The 18832-nt window shown below is 35.9% G+C and overlaps 1 protein-coding gene across 5 annotated transcripts in view; it reads right to left on the bottom strand.

Annotated features, from left to right (window-relative positions):
* GRM8 (glutamate metabotropic receptor 8) overlaps positions 1-18832 on the bottom strand; it is a 324211-nt gene that overhangs the window by 30957 nt on the left and 274422 nt on the right. For all 5 annotated transcript variants that reach the window (XM_425426.8, XM_046903818.1, XM_046903819.1 and 2 more), the window contains one exon: positions 5711-6646. In XM_425426.8, coding sequence (XP_425426.3) covers positions 5711-6646 — 936 coding nt within the window. The remainder of the gene's footprint in view (positions 1-5710; positions 6647-18832) is intronic.

Here is an 18832-nt window from a genome sequence, read left to right as displayed (position 1 = left end):
ATGCATTTCAGCTCAAAATAACTTGGAATAATGTGGAGTTTTGCTTCTTTTTCCTTTAACCATTCACTTTTGGAGCAAAGTAGCAAATCTATGGGGCAAATCTAACTGCCCCACAGAGAAAGCTAAAATCTTCATTTACTTTTTGTGCATGAATCTGCAGTTTATTTTAAAGCTACTTATTCACAATAATAAACCTATATTTTATAGGTTTACATATAAAACAATGCAATAAGGAGAGTATGTAGCAATTCATAGAATCATAGAATCCTTAGATTTGGAAGGGATGTTTAAAGGTCATGTAGTCCAGTTCCCCTGCAGCGAAAAGGGACATGCACAGCTAGATAAGGTCACCAAGGGACTTGGTAAGGACACCAAGATCCAGCCCCATCTTCAAAGTCTCTAGGGATGCGGCATCAACCACATCACTGAGCAATCTGTTAGAGTACCTCAGCACCCTCACTGAAGACTTTTTCCTTATGTCTAACGTAAATAAATACTAACATGATAAGTTGTCTTTCTTGATTTTTTTCTTGTGATGTACACTACCTGCAGAGATAGATCTCTGAATGTGATTGGAATTAAAAGAGAATGCCTTGAGGTGAAGAAAAGGTTCAGTTCAGTCTGCTTCATTAACACAGCCTGAAGCATCATTAAGATGCTTTGTTTTCTTACAGTCGCAGGAATACATTTAGCAAGGAATTCATAATGCAAGGAAAAAAAAAGAAAAAAAAAAGGAAAAGAAAGGTGGTTTTGTTGAAATGTAGGGGAAGTAAAGCATTTCTACCTGAATTCTCATTAGCAGGGCTTTGTTTTGAGTTGGTTTGTTTGTTTGTATGCTAAGGAACGTATCTGATGGAATACATCTGTAGGCTGATGGAATCACTTCTCCTTCCCACTGAGAACTTGAGAACTGAGTATTTTCCTTCTGAAAACTACGCCAGTTGCTTACAATCAAATTAATATTAAGATTAGCAGAGTGTCTAGCTCCTTTTAGTGTAATTAATGGCTATATATACATAGAAGAGCCACTTGATCAAGAAATCTGGGATTAGAACAGATGGAATAGTAAGATCATATAGATAATAATTTATGGTAAGACAGCTACCTTACATTACTACTGGCTTTATCTTTGCTGCAGTTATGAAAAAAAAGATCAAAGTTGTCAGAATAACTCAAAAATGTGGTACAATTCATCTGCCTTATTAGACTGCACTTTGCAACAGCTTCCATGGGGAATGGAAGGAGGAAATCTTTCAGCATTTTCTATGGTCCTCTTTTCTTAGTAGAGAGTACAATCTGTTTTACTTCGCAGTATGGGAAAAAAGCATTCATCTTCTCATTTAAAACAGAATATTTCCAGGTTAATATAACAAATGATGTCTGTATTATTTCTGAATGAACATGATTAATCTACCTGTCAATACTGGAAGAAGGAAAATAAAATAGCTTTGTTTACCAAATATAAATGTACCTCAGAGAGACATCTATTCTCAGTGTTTTTTTTTGTGTAGTCTGATGCTGCAACTTCATTTTACCCAGTGGTTCATCAAACATCTGTTTTAATCACTCTGCTAATTTCACTCTCTTTTTGTGGCACTCCAGTCATGACATTTTAGACATCTCTGTTCCAGACGATCCCAATACTTAAGTATCTTGCTGCTTACAGATGTAGTTGGAAGCTTATATTGACAGCATGCTTCTCACAGAACTTCATTTCCTTTAGTGCACCTCACTAACTTTTATGCAAGTGTTAGGAGAATAGTGCTTTATGATTTAGGGTTTTTTGTTTTTGTTTTTTTTATTTAGTTTAGTGATACACTGGAATAATTTAACTATTCATAATGGATTCTTTTCTTAACAACAGCAGCTGTCAAAATGGTCTGATCATGAACAAACAAAATCACGAATGAAAAACAATCACACAGGACATAAAGGCACATAAAGTCAATGCCCATATAGTTCTCTGTAGAACATCTACAGAAATAACCTAAAATGTCATCCTTAATCTCATATGCTTTGATTTGTTCTTCTACTTGAGAGCAAGGACAAACAATGAACATGGGGATCCATAAAAGCCACCAAGCTTGGGGTGTGAAGGTTATTTTGGATTTGTTTTTTTTTAATCTTTCATTGATCATTATTTAGTCTTTTTCTCAATTTTGTATTAGTTTTAAGCTTTTGTAAATTTATATAACTTATGCATAGAAATGGTATATGTTGGAAAGTGCTACTAAAAATGTTACCAGTGCCAAGACTATAAATCAATATTCTTACTCAGTCTTTTCAAGTTATACCAACTTTTTAGCATGTTTTCCCTTATGTATGTGCCACGCCATGCATATTCAGGTATTTAATTCAGATATACTAACCAGTACTGAGAGATATTGTCCCCAGCCCATGTTACACAACCGAAACATGAGCAAGACCATAAAATCATAGAATGGTTTAGGTTGGAAGATACAGCAGTCTGTAGAAAAATACTTGTGTTTATTTACATGTTCTTCAACATGTATGTCTGTTGTCTGACAGACACCAACAATCACAGTCTGGCTTAGACTCTAGACTACTGGCTTAGACTACATTTCATCCAGAGTCTTTGAGCAACGTCATATTTGGGGGAAATGATTCAATAACCACTAAATATAACAATAACCTTTCCACAATTATTTATGGATTTTGGACCCAGATGCCTGTGTTTACCATTTAGTTATTGTATATTTTCATTTATCAGTGGAAATATCTTGACAGTAAAATAAAAAGGATTCTCAAAGCATTCTACTTAATCTGTGTTCATAGCATAGTTTATTAATATGAAATCTTTTTCCAAATATGCATAATGATTTCTCCTACTTTAGTTTTACTAATATTTAAGAAAACAGAAGTGCTTGAAAACATTTTGGAGAAATTTTGCCTATTCTATTCCAAAAGAAGTATGTTTAAACTCCAAAGCACAATAAAATGCTATTCTGAAATACACCTGGCTTGTAACAAATGCTAGATTAAATTTTATTACAGCCAACATTTCAAAAAAGGAACCATTGCTTTGAAGAGTACTTGAAGTTCCTCAACTTATATCTCATTCTCTCTAAACAAATTCAGCCCATTAAAAAATAGATTTTAAAATCAATGGTAAAGTGCATAAGCATCAGGAAATGTCTGCTTTTTAATTTAATTTCCTCAATCTTCAAAAAAGATCATAAAATCTTTGAATCACTTAGATTGGAAAAGGCCTTCAAGATTAACAGTATAAGAAATCTCAAATGAGACGTTCAATAACATATTAGTTTGGTTTAAAAACGCTTCTCTAGGTGCTGTATAAAAGTGAGAAACCTCCAGTCAGGCCTTGCTTAGGTCCCAGCACAAGAAAGATGTAGAGCTGTTGGAGTGGGTTCAGAGAATACCACAAAGATATCAGAGCGCTCCAGACCTGGAGCAACTCTCCTATGATGAAAGGCTGAGCAAGCTGGGCTTGTTCAGCCTGGAGAAGAGAAGGTTCTGGTGAGACATCAACACAGCCTTCTAGTAATTAAATGGGGTTTAAAAACGGGAGGGAGACTGACTTTTTACACAGGTAGATGGTGACAGGGCAAGGGGAAACAGTTTTAAACCAAAATAAGAGAAATTTAAGTTAGATGTTAGAAGGAAATTCTTTACTCAGTGGGCAGTGAGGCACTGGCACAGGCTGCCCAGAGAAGCTGTGGATGCCCCATCCCTGGGAGCACTCAAGACCAGGTTGGATGGGGCCCTAGGCAGGCTGATCCAGTCAGTGGCAACCTGTCCATGGCAAGGGGGCTAGAACTTCATGTTATTTAAGGTCTCTTCCGAGTATATTCAGACAATATATGTGTTTTTGCACTAAGTTATTACTTTTTTTTTCTCGTCAAATAAACAATTAATTGTATGAATGCACGAGCTATTATGATGATGTCTGTAATACTCTGTGTGGAAATATGTTTTTATTTGCAGCCAAAAGTAGAAACACTGTGAAAAGAATTATTTGAATTACAGAACTACTGTATTAGCATATTAATTTGCTTTTCTTCCTCCTGAAAGTTGCTATCTGAAGAATAAGAAATCATTTTTAAAGAAGACAACTAAGAAGTGAAATTTAGTCTAGAAGCTGTGTGATTTAGTATAATTTATGTATTTAGTCTTGGGTTTCATATGACAAATGCAAAAGAGGTATTCATTAATCCCATCTATAGATGTCAAAACCAAATAATCCCTTACTACAATCTAAGATGGAACAAGGGTGTAAATCAGACCTCACTGCCTAGTTTCCAGCCAAGTAATATTTTCTGTGTTTCAATACTCAGAAATACATTTGTATTGTTATAGGTACTTACCATAAAACTTACTCGACCAAGCTGTTAAAACAAATGTTCTACAAAGTCTTTTTCTGACTTAACCCTGAGCACACACACAGAAATTCAGAATTTAAATACAATGCACCTGAATATGTTTTCTTATATCAAACAGACTTTTTTTAATCTTTAGTGTGTCTATTACATGTCAATATCTCATTATTCTTTTATTCTGATTTAATACAAACAGCCGTGGAAACCAAGCCTTATCCAATTCAGTAAGCCTACTTACTTCAATTTTTAGTGTGGTAAATGTTTTTTTTCTGCCACACACTTTTCACCACACAATTTATCCGTGTGAATTAATAGTCGTTTTTTTAACATACATGGATCTATTTTGTTATTCTACAAGCTAGAGTGTCACCTGAACCAGGAACATGTTAAACTTTTGAGTGCTTAAAAGTGGATACATGCTAACTTTTCCAACCAAATTAATTAAATTCAATACATGTATTTAAAAACATTATAAAAATCACCTGGTAAAAGAGAAGGGAAAATAATTTATGTAAAGGAGTAATGACTTTGTTTTCTTATTTTTTGATTTTTTCAAATCTTACAGATTTGCAGATCTGAAGATTGATATTGCTATTATTGCTCTTTCCTGATTAACTTGTTCTCTTCACCACTATCAGCTGACTACAAACTCACACAGTAGATATTTATCCCTGTCTTCCCATTAGAACAGAGGGAGGGAGAGTTAAATGATATGATTTGTATGGTCTCACCATGACTGATACCAGGAAAGAACTGTGCCAACTGGAAAAGGAATAACACATAACCAAGAGAGCAATGTTGAACTTCTCATTAAAACATCAGGAAAAAGGTTTTCCTCTGAGACAGTAATGTGTCTTAGGTGACTTCACATATGCTTCATTCACTCTTCCTATCTTATTTAAATTATATGTGTCAATCAGAGGGAATAGTAATTGCTTTCATTCTGTACAGGCATTCTTCTTCATTATTTTTGACAAATGTACATTGATCTTCTTGGACTTTTGAAATATAACCATTGCTATCAGATCTGTGGATTATAAAGATTTATAGTACTTTATGTAACAGGCTGGAGCATCAGAGAAGGGCAGTAATGAGCAGCAACAGAAACAGGCATTTAACATAAGGATATAGCAAGAAAATGCCAACATTATTATCCACAGTCACATTCAGTACCTTGTGTTGAAATGCAGGAAACTTACCATTTGAATCATATATTTTATTTTCTATGAATCCCGAGACTGTTCATAATTAGAATTACTCCATCTTCTGAGTGAAAATGTTGCAGTTTTACAAGCATTGCAAGACAAAAAATAAAGAGAGTACAGTATTTGATTTGTAAAGTCACCACTTACCTTCTCTGCTGATTGGGCCGTACCAAAAAAGATTGGAATAAAAGCTAACCAAATTATGCAGGTTGTGTACATAGTAAATCCAATGGGTTTTGCTTCATTGAAGGTCTCTGGAACCCCTCTTGTTTTAATAGCATAAACAGTACATGTGACCATCAAGAGAATACTGTATCCAAGCGAACAAATGAGAGACAGATCTGAAATGTCACATTTGAGAACACCCCTGGCATTTTCTGGTTCAAGAGTCCTCTGCTCTCCATAATCTACTATGGTGTGTGGTGGATCAATTGCAAACCAGATGAAGACTCCAATAAGCTGCAAGGATATGAGACTGAAAGTGATCACCAGCTGGGAAGCTGGACTAATAAATTTGGGAGCTGTGACTGATTTTTTACCCTGTTCAAATATTCTGTGAATTCTATTTGTTTTGGTAAGCAAGGCAGCATAGCTGAAACACATGCCAAGTCCCAGGAAGATCCTCCGAAATGAGCAGATCACTGTATCGGGAGTGGCAATCATTAAAAAAGTAATGGAATAACAGAGAAAAATCCCAGTCAAGAGCACATAACTGAGCTCCCGTCCAGAGGCCCTGACAATTGGAGTATCGTTGTAGCGGACAAATGTTACGATGACAAAGGTGGTGGCAATTATACCAAGGATAGCTATGAAGACGGGCACAATGGCCCATGGGGAATGCCACTCCAGTTTGATTATGGGGATAAGCTGGCAATCGGTACGGTTGGCGTTCGGTCTCTTATTGATGGGGCACAGTTCACAATTGAATTCATCCACCTGGTAATGGTACCCTTCGCAGCGTTCACAGTGCCAGCAGCAGGGCACCCCCTTCACGGTTTTCTTTCTTTCCCCAGCTTTACAGGGTAGGCTGCAGACAGATGCCGGATGAGTGTGCTCTCTATTAGCCCACTGCATGTCTTCTACCTGCGGGTATAAAAAATTAATGAGCCTTCTATTTACTCCCATTTATAATATCCTAATCCTGGCCACACGTTCGTCATAAATCACTACATGCTGACAGTCCAAATGCAGTTTACCATAATAAGAAACCTGTTTCTTCCCCATGTATTGACTTTATGAAAGTGTTAAATGATTGTGTCCAATAAATCATTCATGCCACTGGCTTGATGAGTGTCATTAGTTTCTATTTACCTCTTTACTGCTGACCAAATTGACATCTGTAAGGATATTTATTGACTCACGGCTGCTTTAAAAGCAAAAAACCCTGAACACAGCGCTTTAAAAGTTAATCATATGCAAATATAAGTACCACTAGTTCTCTAACACTTAATTACAAAATAAGGCTATGTGAGTTTCAAATAAGTTTCTGGTACAGTGAAGAAAAAGACTGAAATCTCCTTGCATCAGTTTTGTCAGAACAAAAAGTGCCAGAAAAAAAAAACATCAATGTATAGGAAATGTAATGCCATCTCTTCCAAGAATGTTGGTATTTCACACTTTTTTACTTTCTGATTTTGAAAATTCACAAAGGAGTTTTGTTTTCATTTCTAGAATATATTGAGTATATATATGTATATATATATAGTATATATATATATGTAGTATATATGAGTATATATTGATTTCTGAATGATAATGGAAAAAAATGTCATGGCTACACTTTAGTTCTCTTGATTTTAAAATTCCAAGATTCTTTTTGTAGTATAAAGCAGATGCACACAGTGCAGTCTTTCTTTGGAAGTCCCAAATTTCTCCACAGCAGAGCATTAACAAAATAAATGTGTTTTTTTTTTTTTCTTTTATTTCATACTCTTGTCTATTCTTCATGCATACCCCCCACATAAAATCTGTATGGGAAATTAATGGACTAAAAGTGTCTCTGGCTTAAAACTCAAGTTAGTCCCAGCAACCCTTAGCCCACCCTTAGTAACAGTGTGTTCTGAAAGAGGTCACACCGAGTGATCCAGAGCAGTTTGCAGAGCAAATAATTTTTTATAGGCACCAGATTCGCTCTGTCATGCTCCCATGCTCCATCTTTTATTCCTTTGTTAGGTGGTAAGCACTCAAGGATGAAGGACTCGCCTTGTTCTTGTCTATTAAGTACTTAGCACTTTCATTCAATTTAGAGGTTTTATTTATAAGTGAAACAGCAGTAACAAAACTTCACGTGTCAGGAGTGTTTTCAGCTCCTTCTGGAGGAGGACAGAATGGGGACAGCTTATCAAGAGGGATAATTTTGGCCTTAAAGGTTTATTTTTCCAGTCATTTTTCAACAGATTTGAAAGAAAATCACAATGTAGCATGTCCATCTTTTCCTTCCTCTGAGTACCATGTCACAGTACTACACAGACTGAATACAAGAGAAGCATGCAGACTGGCTCTTTGTCTCCTTTGTCCCTTCTTCTGCACAGTGTAGGACTTGACTGTCATTTGACACTCAAAAGGGAAAAAAAGTGACCACGTGGTAATGAAGAGAAACATGCTCACACGGGCAACTCAGTGAGTCCCCTGAGTCATTTAAGGACATCAGTTGATTTGGGACTGATTAATGATTAAACTGAGTAATGATTAAAGAAGAATGAGATGTCCTTCTGGGGAGTATCTTCTGCTTACATTTCAGCCAGAAGCAATTCAGTTCACTGAAAAGCCATGCTACTTCTGGTTATTGCAGTAATTCCCAGCTATCTATAACATGCAGCACTGATAGTCAGTATTCTTGGCCTATTTTTTATTTTTTTCCATGATATGAATTTAATAAAGAAATACGGTCAAAGGCATTATTACAACAAAGCTCTTAAAGTTCTATCCATTTTTCCAGTTATCAAATGTATTCATCAGCTTCCTGGGTTCCTGAATCTGTGCAGAATATTCACCTGTGTTATTATTTTTCTATCCATAGGTTACAGCACTATTGAACTCACATCTTTTCTGAGATTAAATTTACACAATACATGGTAGTAGGAACTGTTGATATACAAGAAAGAGGAGGATCATCAGAGACATTTTGGAACATACAGTCATGCACACTGCATAATTTTCAGAACTGCTGAATACCTATAATAGTCACCAAATTCAAAACCAGTTTCTGAATGCCCAGCCTCCTTCAAAAATCAGACTTTTTTTTTAAGTAGACAGAAACACATAGCAGTGGAATTTTCAAAATTGCCAATGGGAAATTATTCAGTCCACTTAATTAATTTAAATAGGATCCTATACGCTTTATCTGTTTTTGAAAATCCCACTATGTTTCCATATGCAGTTTTTATCATCTAAATGCTTTGGAAAACCTGACCCACAGTGATTTATAAGTTCAAATACTGAAAAACTAACATCAGAATAGCTTAACTTTAGTCACACATTTTTTAAACAGAATTCTCATGGGGGAATGAAAATGACAAGAAAGACAAGACCACACACACACACAAAATGGAATAACAGAAGGGTTTTTTGACATTAAAAGAAAATAAGAGAAAGTCATGCAGCTCTTCAGCCCTTATTGATCAAAATCTCTTGGTCTTTAGCAGTCTGTATACTGCTCAGCCCCTGCTAGGGCTGTGTGAGTCTCAGCTCTTTAAGTAGCCTTAGGTAAACTTGGATTATAGAAGACTTATTTTTGTAACTCTCATTTTCATGTGACGTCTGCTAGCTGCTTTTCACTACAGTGTGACATATGACAAGACTAAATTCAGTGTAAAATACATTGTTTAGATCAGATGGACTGGGTTGGCTGGATCTGTATTTATTACCATTAATATAATTAATTTAACGATTATTATCAACTTTATTTTAGTAGCTCCACTGAATTTGCAGTGTCTGATAGATTGATGTGTTTTCATGGAGTACTTCATTTTCCCCTATCACGAGGTTTTGTTTTCTACTATTCCAATACTTACTACAGTAACAATATCTGAAAGAGTGTGACAGCATGTCTGTAAGGCACATATTCAATTTCTACAAAATACATCATGATACAGAAAGAGAATGGCTTCACTGCTATTTAAATAGACATAAAAATCATCCTTATGAGAGATATCTGCCTGATGGACTGGCAATTTGCTTTAATTTGCAGCACTAAGGTTCACAGTTCACTAAACCATCAAAACACAGAGGAAATACCATTTCATATCAAAATTGAGTAAACACCTCTATCCTTCATGAACATTACAAACACAATTTTCTCTAATATCTAATAACAAAGCTAAAAATTAATGATTCGAAAAATGGGATCAAACAAGATGAGATTTACATGCCACTGAACAAAAAGCACGTTCACATTCCTGGCACCTATATTCCTCCAACAATTGAGCAGCTCATTCATCTAGCAATGTTCCAAGCAACTGAAGGAGACCGATCAAAATGCTGTTAATAGGTCACAAACAATTTCTGAACCATTTAAGTATACAAAAACACTCTGTTTTTCATTCTTTATGATAATGGAATTAATTATGAATTACATAATTCACCAAAGGGTGATAATACAAAGCACTTGGATAAACTTCAGAGGATTTATATCAAGGACTTAGCTGGACAGTATTTTAATGTTTTGGATTATGTTGCACTAACAAGTGCAGGAATTTCCATTTTTGAAACCTTATCTCAGAGCTAGAAATGTATATAAAAATGAAAAAAAAAAAACATGTTTACAAATATTCTAATGAACAGAATTATACAAAATATGGACAGAGGAATGTAAGCAGTGCATTCTACAAGAAATATAGGAGCAGGCTAACATTTTATTTGATTACTTAGCAAAGACCTTCAGAAACATCAAAGCTCTCACATACAACTTCATATGTTTTTTAATACATATTCAGATTCTCAGTTATAAAAAATGACAAAGGTTTGAAACTGCTGCTGTCACTAAGAGCTATACTTATTTCTGCCTCAAGTTTCTGGAAGTATTTCCCTTCTGACAAAAAGGTTCATCAGAGGAACACAGCAAGTGAATGAGTTTACAGACTTTAAACCCCAGCCTTAAGATGATAGTCTTTGCACACAGTTCAGGACCTGTTTATGTTAAAGACTACTTTTCTCTGATTTGGCTGGCACTTGTGGCTCCAGAAGTACTGACACTAACTGTACTGGCCTGATGTGGGCAACCCTGTCCATGGCAGAGTGTTGGAACCAGATGATCTCTAAGGTCCCTTCCAACCCAAGCTATTTTATAATTCTAATAGAGTGCTAATATAAAGGTAGGAGCTCGAATATATTCTCTTTGATTTGCTAGATGCCAGATTTATTAGTGCACACACAATGCAAGGAAAATCACTTTTTATTCTCAGATGCCTTGGGAAGTAGACTGGCACAAACTGTAGCAATTAGCAGGTCATCACGTAAACAGCTACTGCTCAGTTCAAATATTAAATGGAAATTTACAGCAACCTTGTAGGCACTTCTATTCAAATACAAGCAATATATTTTTTCTTTTGGAAACATGAATCTTAATTACTATTAAAGCACCTGCCTCTGGAGACAGGCTCTTTATTTCCAAATAAGACCAAGTCCTCCCTCTCCTCCCAGTCATTTCCTTAATAGTTTTATGACATAGAAATATCCTACTCAAGATGACATCAGTAGATCAGATTTTTTGAAAGTAACTTGCAAGTACTCATATGTATTTCCAAAATATATCATTATTAAGAAGGGATCAGACTGCAAATCAGGTTTCTAAAATTATTCTTTATGCAGATCATTTTTAAATAGACAGCTTCTACTGCATATCATTACTCAGAAAGCCTCACTGCCTTTACATGGACTTGAATGCACTTGGGGAGATTTTAATGAGCATTTTGGTGTCCTATTCCTATGTAAGTTATGATGCACATTATATTCTACTATAAGCACATCAAGCCATAACTACCTGTAATAAAGTATGTTTAAAAACTCTCAAATTAAAATAAAACAAACAAAAAAAACAACAACAACAAAAAAGAAACAAAACCACAACCCTTATCTTACTCAGATTTTTTATTTTTATTTTTTAAGGAAAAATGCTACTTTGAAAGGAAACCCTCAATCTTCAACTTCATCCTTTTTTTTTTTTTTTGGTCAAGTGATAAGATTTTACCTTACAGTATTAAGTCTGTTTGAACCACAAGGTTTGGGAATATTCTTTTTCTTGTAGACAAAGCAGAAACAGCCTGTAAGCATACTTCAAAAATGTAACGCTTTCAGAAAATAAAAGGAGTTCAGCCTTGGCAAACATTTCCTTAACATAATTTTCCATGTGACTGGGGAGTAGTTTTAGCACTGCAGGAGGTCCATGTTATCGTTAGTTTAATGGAGTAGTTGCATTTATTGATAAAGCTTCTAATATCTGTAATAAACTTGCTCCCTACCAAACCTATTGCTCTTACTTAAAGTTGCCTAAGTTACTGTTTGAGTCAGACCTGTCCAATACAGTGCTTCAGAGCTCTATTTCCCATGAATTTGTAGATACCTTTCATTCTCAGTGGTGCTAGGATACTCCCTCACTTCCACAGCTCAGAATAAAGAGGAAGAAGATACAGAAGGTTAATCACAAATCCCATTTGAATGTAAAGGACTTTCATCTTTGAGTTGCTGGCTAATTCACTGAAGGATCTCTATCTTCTAATGAAAAAAATAGTCACCATAACATATTTTTAGTCACTGGGAAATTCTGTCTCTGAACATTTTCATGATGGACTACTTGATAGATACTGTGTCCTGCACTAGAACTCATGCAGATTTAGACCAGTCCAGTAACTTCAGTGAAGTTATACCAACAAGGGCATAACTGTATACATATTTAATATTACTTAAGAAGATGACTTGTTATCCTTTTCCTTATCACTAGTATTTCTTTATTTTAAACTATAAATTAGCCAAACATAATTTTTTTTGCAAATATTTCCATTCAAGCATGAGTGTCAGCAAGACAGAAAGCACAAAGTTGATCACCTGAAGAATAACAGGAAACAGAGCTGGAAGGTCATGTGATCTTATGGTCCTCAACCTCTGAAAAGTGTTTCAGCAAAGGGAGCACTTGCAATTTTGATCAAAGGTGCCCTCACCTCAGCAGAACTGTAACATAATTAACTGTGACAGAGGAACAGACAAGTCTGATTGAAATGTAGGGATCAAGTTTATTTCCCTACTTCAAGAGAAGTATCTCTAAACCATTCCTGATTTATTTGTCTAGCCTTTTTTAAGGAAAATAGCTGCTAATGTGTGTAGTATCTTCTACCCTGAAGCACTGCAAAGTCCTCTACATGGAGATGTAGATTTTGACAGTCCTCTAAGGTAGTTTGCACTATAATAGTTCATGCCACCTTTGTCAGCTCCATTTAGGGAACTGCCAGATCTTTCCATTCTACTCATTTTAGATTTTCAGCACTACATAAAAAAAGGAAATCACAGAGAGCTTTCAAACATAGTTCCATCCAGGTAACAAAATCACATGCAGAAAGTCTGAGCTATTTCAGAAATGGCAACAAACAGACTGTGATTTATACTAAGATTTTCGGCAGCAGGGGGAGAGCTCTCTGCCAAGCCTTTGCTGTAGCTAAGAATGAAGTGTCAATAACGGAATTGAAAATTCCGCAGAGAGACTTAGTGATCTGGCAGGCAAAAAACAAGCATGTGTGTTGTGGTTTAAACTGGCAGGCAGTTCAGCACCATGCAGCTATTTGCTCAATCCCCTGCCCAGTAGGATGGAGGAGAGAATTTAAAAAGATAGATCTCATGTGTTGAGATAAAGATAGTTTAATAGGATGGAAAAGAAAAAGAACAATAATGACAAAAAGGTGTACAAAAAAAAGTTATACACAATGCAATTAGCACCTGCCAACTGATGCCCAGCTAGATTCCAAGCAGCACCAGCTCCCTCAACCAACTCCTCCAGTTTTATTGTTCAAGATGACATCACATGGTGTGGGATGCCCTGTTTGGGTCAGCTGTTCTTGTTTGTTCCCTCCCTGCTCCGTGTGCACACCTCTGCCCCCTTGCTGGTAGGGCAGCATTAGAGGTTGAAATGTCCATGACTTTTAGCAGTGCTTTGCAACAACTAAAACATCAATGTGTTATCAACATTATTCTCATCCTAAATTCCAAACAGAGCACCCAAATAGCTATTAGGAGGAAAGTTAACTCTATTTCAGCAAAAATCAGGTCAATGCGGAAGAAGTGATCTGTGAAGTTTAAGCTAGAGAAAATACTACCCAGTGCATTTACTAAGGGTGAGGAGGAGAGAAATAATCCTTGTTGCCAAGGAAAGAATGATAAACATTCTAAACGAGAGCACTTCAGGAAGTCAGGGACTTTCATGAAGACTAAGCATATTGAGATTTTCTCTATGATACACAAATAACTAACAGAGGGGTTGGAAAACTATTTAGACTATATGGGAAAGTACAGAAAACTTGCAAATTGTAAACCATAGACTCATAGAATGGCTTTGGTTGGAAGGGATCCAAAAGCCCACTCAGTTCCAGACCTCTGGTGTGGGCAGGGCTGTCATGTACCAGCTCAGGTTGCCCAGGGCCCCATCCAACCTGGCCTTGAGCATCTCCAGGGATGGGGCATCCACAAATATAGCGCTTATGCTATGACAAGGGGACAAAAAGTCAAGGATTTACCAAAATAATTGAATTATTGGTTTAACTTGAATTCCCAGAAAAATCCCAAAAGAAATAAACAAACATTTTGAAAACAGATAAAACAAATAAACAAGACAAATAACAGCCAACAGGGATCTGTCAACAATAAGCTGTCACATTTCCTTCTGTGGGAGGATAACAGGAATCGCGGATGAGAGACAAGTGGGTAGTTGTCATTTATCTTAACATTAGAAAGATTTTTGACACCATATCAAATTACACTCTCAGTCATAAGCAACCTATTGAAACAGATCTAGCCCCGAAGGGCTGAGTGCAAATTATATCAGAATACTGTGGGAAGATAAAATATGTCATTGATTCACTGTCAAATGGAAGGGATGGTATAAGGTGGGGCCTGGAAAGGGCTTGTTCTCAGTCTGCTTTTATTCAATACTTGTAAATAACATTTAATAAAGTTTGGATGATAAAACAGTGATGAAATTTGAGTAGTGACACTGGATAGAACAAGGTTGGAGCTACACTGAAGGTCAGAGTACTTAATCTACATAACACTGCCTAACTGAAAAGGATCTGAGAAAAAAAAGGAGCAAGCAGTTTAACAAGGTAAAGCTTTACAAGATAGGAAGTACAGAGATAGCAGCACTTCATAAATTGAGATTTCAGAGCTATGATGTAGATCACATGTTGAACTAATATTCAATACTACCAAAAAAAGCCATATGCCATCCTGAAAATCACAGACAGATAAAATAATCTCTCTCATTTACTCTCCACCAGTGAGTATATTAAATGAAGTTTCTCCTACACTCTCTGCTAGTGAGATCAGACAGAGCACTTCATGAAGGTTGGATCATTGTGGTTCAGTCTGCATTAAAATCAAATGTGAAGTCCAGAGGAAGTCAGCAAAGATCACATATGTTTCTAGAAAATGCGATCTGTGGGACTAAACTGAATAAATTCAGGTTGTACAGACTGGAGAAATTATTCAGTCTAGGGGGTAAAACAACCATCTTCAAATACATAAAAAGGATGAGGATGTGCTCAATGAACAGTGAACAAGATACGTAAAGGGCTTAAATTACAGCAATGAGAACTAACATTGGGTATTTATAAGATACTTCAGAGTTATAAGGGTAGTTAAGAAATGGAACAGAATGTCTTCAGAGGCTGTAAAGTCTTCATCCTTAGAGTAACAAGATACTATCTTTATGTAAGGACTAAATAGTCTCTTGAGAACCTTTTAGCTGCCTTCTTCTGTAGCACAATATGGCAGATTTCAGATACTACATATTTTGAACAGAAATAAAAAAACAGATCATAACTGAGTCAGACAAATAGAAACATTGCAATGCATTCTCATAAAAGTTAAATGTCTTCAGACTGCCTTTATGGTTTTAAAGAATGCTTATTTAAGCAACTATTTTTTTATATTTAAAAGAATAATACTTAATAATGCATTTTAAATATTTTTAAGGGTAGGGTTTCTGTGTTGCTTTTCACTACAGGAAAAATGCTTTGCTGAGATATGGTAGGGTAAAAGAAATCATCACTGTCACAATAGAAAGCTTTTCCACATAGACATTAAAAAAGAAAAAAAAATTGGGAAAAAATTCTTCCATTAAAAAACAAGACCAGTCTGGAGTCTTATGTGTGGATGGAAAGCTCTTTGTGAACTCATAGAAAATCTGTCCTTACCTACTAATGGAATACACAACCTGAGAGATAGAAGCAGTAGGGAATCTTAAGCAGATAACTAAGTTTATAAGCTAATAAATCTGTTGCAGCATTCTTCTAGAGCTCCTGCTAAATATATAGAGTCTTGCATTCACTTGAGAAACCCAACGTGTTAAGTCGAGTTGTTTGTGTCTTTCCCAGTATTTGCTGAAGGCATATAAGAAATCTGCCTTTGAGGGGATTACAAGAAAATCAAACAAAACAAACAAAAGCTAGAAACCTGAAGAAATCATGTCTGACCGAGATCTCTGGAGTACTCCTCTGACCCCACATCTGAATGAGTTATGTCAAAATCAATCTGCACAGCTCACGTGCTCCAACCAGCCCACAGCGATGGAGATTGCCCAGTCCTCCAGGCAGTGCAACCCAATGCTTAATTATCCTCATCTTTAAAATTTTCCTGTGTGCTCATATTAAAACTTTTTTACTGTAATTCAAATCCACTTTTTCTAATAGTCAAATTAACTATAACTCACAGTACATTATTTTCCTGATTAATCTTTTCAGTATTGAAAGAGATTAGCATAAATCCCTGCAGTTCAGTCTTTTCTAGACTAAACAGTCCTACTCTGTTCAACCTTTCCCTACATGGATACTTTTGGATGGTTGATCATTCTCACTGTTTGCATCTGAACACTTTCCAGCTATTCTACTTCTGGAAATGAAGTCATAGTTTTGCTACTGAGGTCATAACAATGGGGAAGAGACAGGATGGATTACATCATTCATTCATTAACTCACTGCAGCAATAGTATCTGGCAATGCAAATCTCAGTTAACCATTGCAAAGCCTCTGCTTTCCCTAAAAGGGGAAATTTACCAAGTTACTGAAATCCTTATTGCAGTCTTCCCTATGTGTCCCAGTCACTCCTGGCACATCTTATTGTCCCACTCCCCACTAAGTCTGTTTACTGTGAAATGAAGTTACAATGAGATTAGCCATCATTTTCCATTCCCTGTCTTAAACTGTAAGTAACATCACAATATCACCACTAAAAGCAGTGATAAAACATTTTGGAAATGGGCTAAATGATTCACTTCTTATCTTTCACTACTGAAAAGAAGATGGTTGAGGATTTATCAGAAAGAAATAAATATTAGATGAGCATGCTAAAGAAATGATATTAATAATGAAATGAAGAGAAATTACAGGAAAGCAAACAGAAAAAAAAATCAGACAGTAACGTACTACTAACTGTTGGTTATTCTCTTTCAACATCTCATAAGTAATGAATGTCTTATTCATTTTCTATTTAATGAATTTTAATTTAGTAGCAGACTGCAATTATGTAACTCAAATGCACAGTAATTAAATAACATTTAATCTACCATTTTTAAGCTTTTAAAGCATGAACATTTTGCTTCTAGGTTTAAAGGGCAGCTCAGCCTTTAAATTATAATACATATACAAATTGCTGTGTGGGAGAAGAGAAAGATGGAAAGGACTGCGGAAAAAAAAATGCTGTTAGTCCACGTTTCACATGGGTACCTCACAAAGCAACTCACTGAAGATTTGCTGCTGGCCGTGCTTAATCTAAACTCCCAGTAATGTTTGTTTATGCTAAAAGCCACACTACTGCAGAGTACAACAGGTGCAGCGCTGAAGTTCTATATTTGGATGCAAAGCTCTCCAAGAATACATATAAAAAGTACTGATTTCATATTGTTCTATTATTGCATATTTGCTTTTAATGTGAAAGAGGAGAGCCACAAAGATGATCAAAGGGCTGGAGCACATCTCCTGTGAAGAAAGGCTGAGGGACCTGAACTTGTTCTGCTTGCAGACGAGATGGCTCTGGGGAGACGTTGCAACCTTCCAGTACCTGAAGGGAGCTTATAAGCAGGAGCGGGAGCAACTTTTTACATGGTCTGATTGTGATAGGAGAGAAGGAATCATTTTAAAACAAAAGAGAGGAGATTTAGGTTAGATGTTAGAGGGTTGTGAGGCCCTGGCACAGCTGCCCAGAGAAGCTGTGGATTCCCCATCCCTGGAGGCATTCATGTCCAGGTTGGATGGGGCCCTGGACAGCCTGAACTGGTGGGGGACAGCCTGCCCATGGCAGGAGACTTGGAACAAGATGGTCTTCAAGGTTTTATCAACCCAAGCCATTCTATGATTCTGTAATTCTATGAAAAAAAATATTATTTTAAAACAAAAGCGATTCATTTTATTCATCATGAATGGTAATACCTCCTTTCTGCTTCTTGAAATAAACAAGAATACTGTGCAGTCTTGTTGGCTGTGACTATTTAAAGAATATCTCATTCTAATAATAATCCCTACACAGAATTATCACAGAAAAAAAAAATCCTATGAATTTTCTACTCAAGAAACCTATGACAAATTCATAGCCAAGTTTTTAATTGCAGCCCCATTTTTCATTTGAAAAACCAGACTTTCACTCACCCTGACAATGTGGGAAAAATCCGTATGCATCCTAACTCTCAAGCAGAGGTTGTTTCAGTGGCAATCTGGTATCATTTTAATGAAGTACAAATGATTATCCAAGTTCAGGAAATTTTCTTAGCCGCTTTTGTTTTTTTTCCAGTTTTTTTTTTCTTTAGAGAGTCAGTCAAGATATCTGTTTCGCTAAAAAAAAAATTACTGCTAAGACTAATAAAGAAAAAAGGTTCAGAAAGAAGACAAGCTGTCATTATTCTTGGGTTCTTACAGTGGCCTTGGATCTTGAATCCAACTGCTGATCATCTTTACAGACATATTTTAAAATCATTTAGTTCCTTATCAGCATCTGTCTTCAGCACTTTTTTTTTTTTTGCATAGTACCATATGCAATCTTTCAAAATCATAAAATTCCATTTTTATTACATATTTCAGA

This window comes from Gallus gallus, chromosome 1 (assembly GCF_016699485.2).
Source record: "Gallus gallus isolate bGalGal1 chromosome 1, bGalGal1.mat.broiler.GRCg7b, whole genome shotgun sequence".
Taxonomy (NCBI): Eukaryota; Metazoa; Chordata; class Aves; order Galliformes; family Phasianidae; genus Gallus; species Gallus gallus.
The sequence above is the reverse complement of the archived record's forward strand: the minus strand, read 5'-3'. Positions and strand labels throughout refer to the sequence as shown.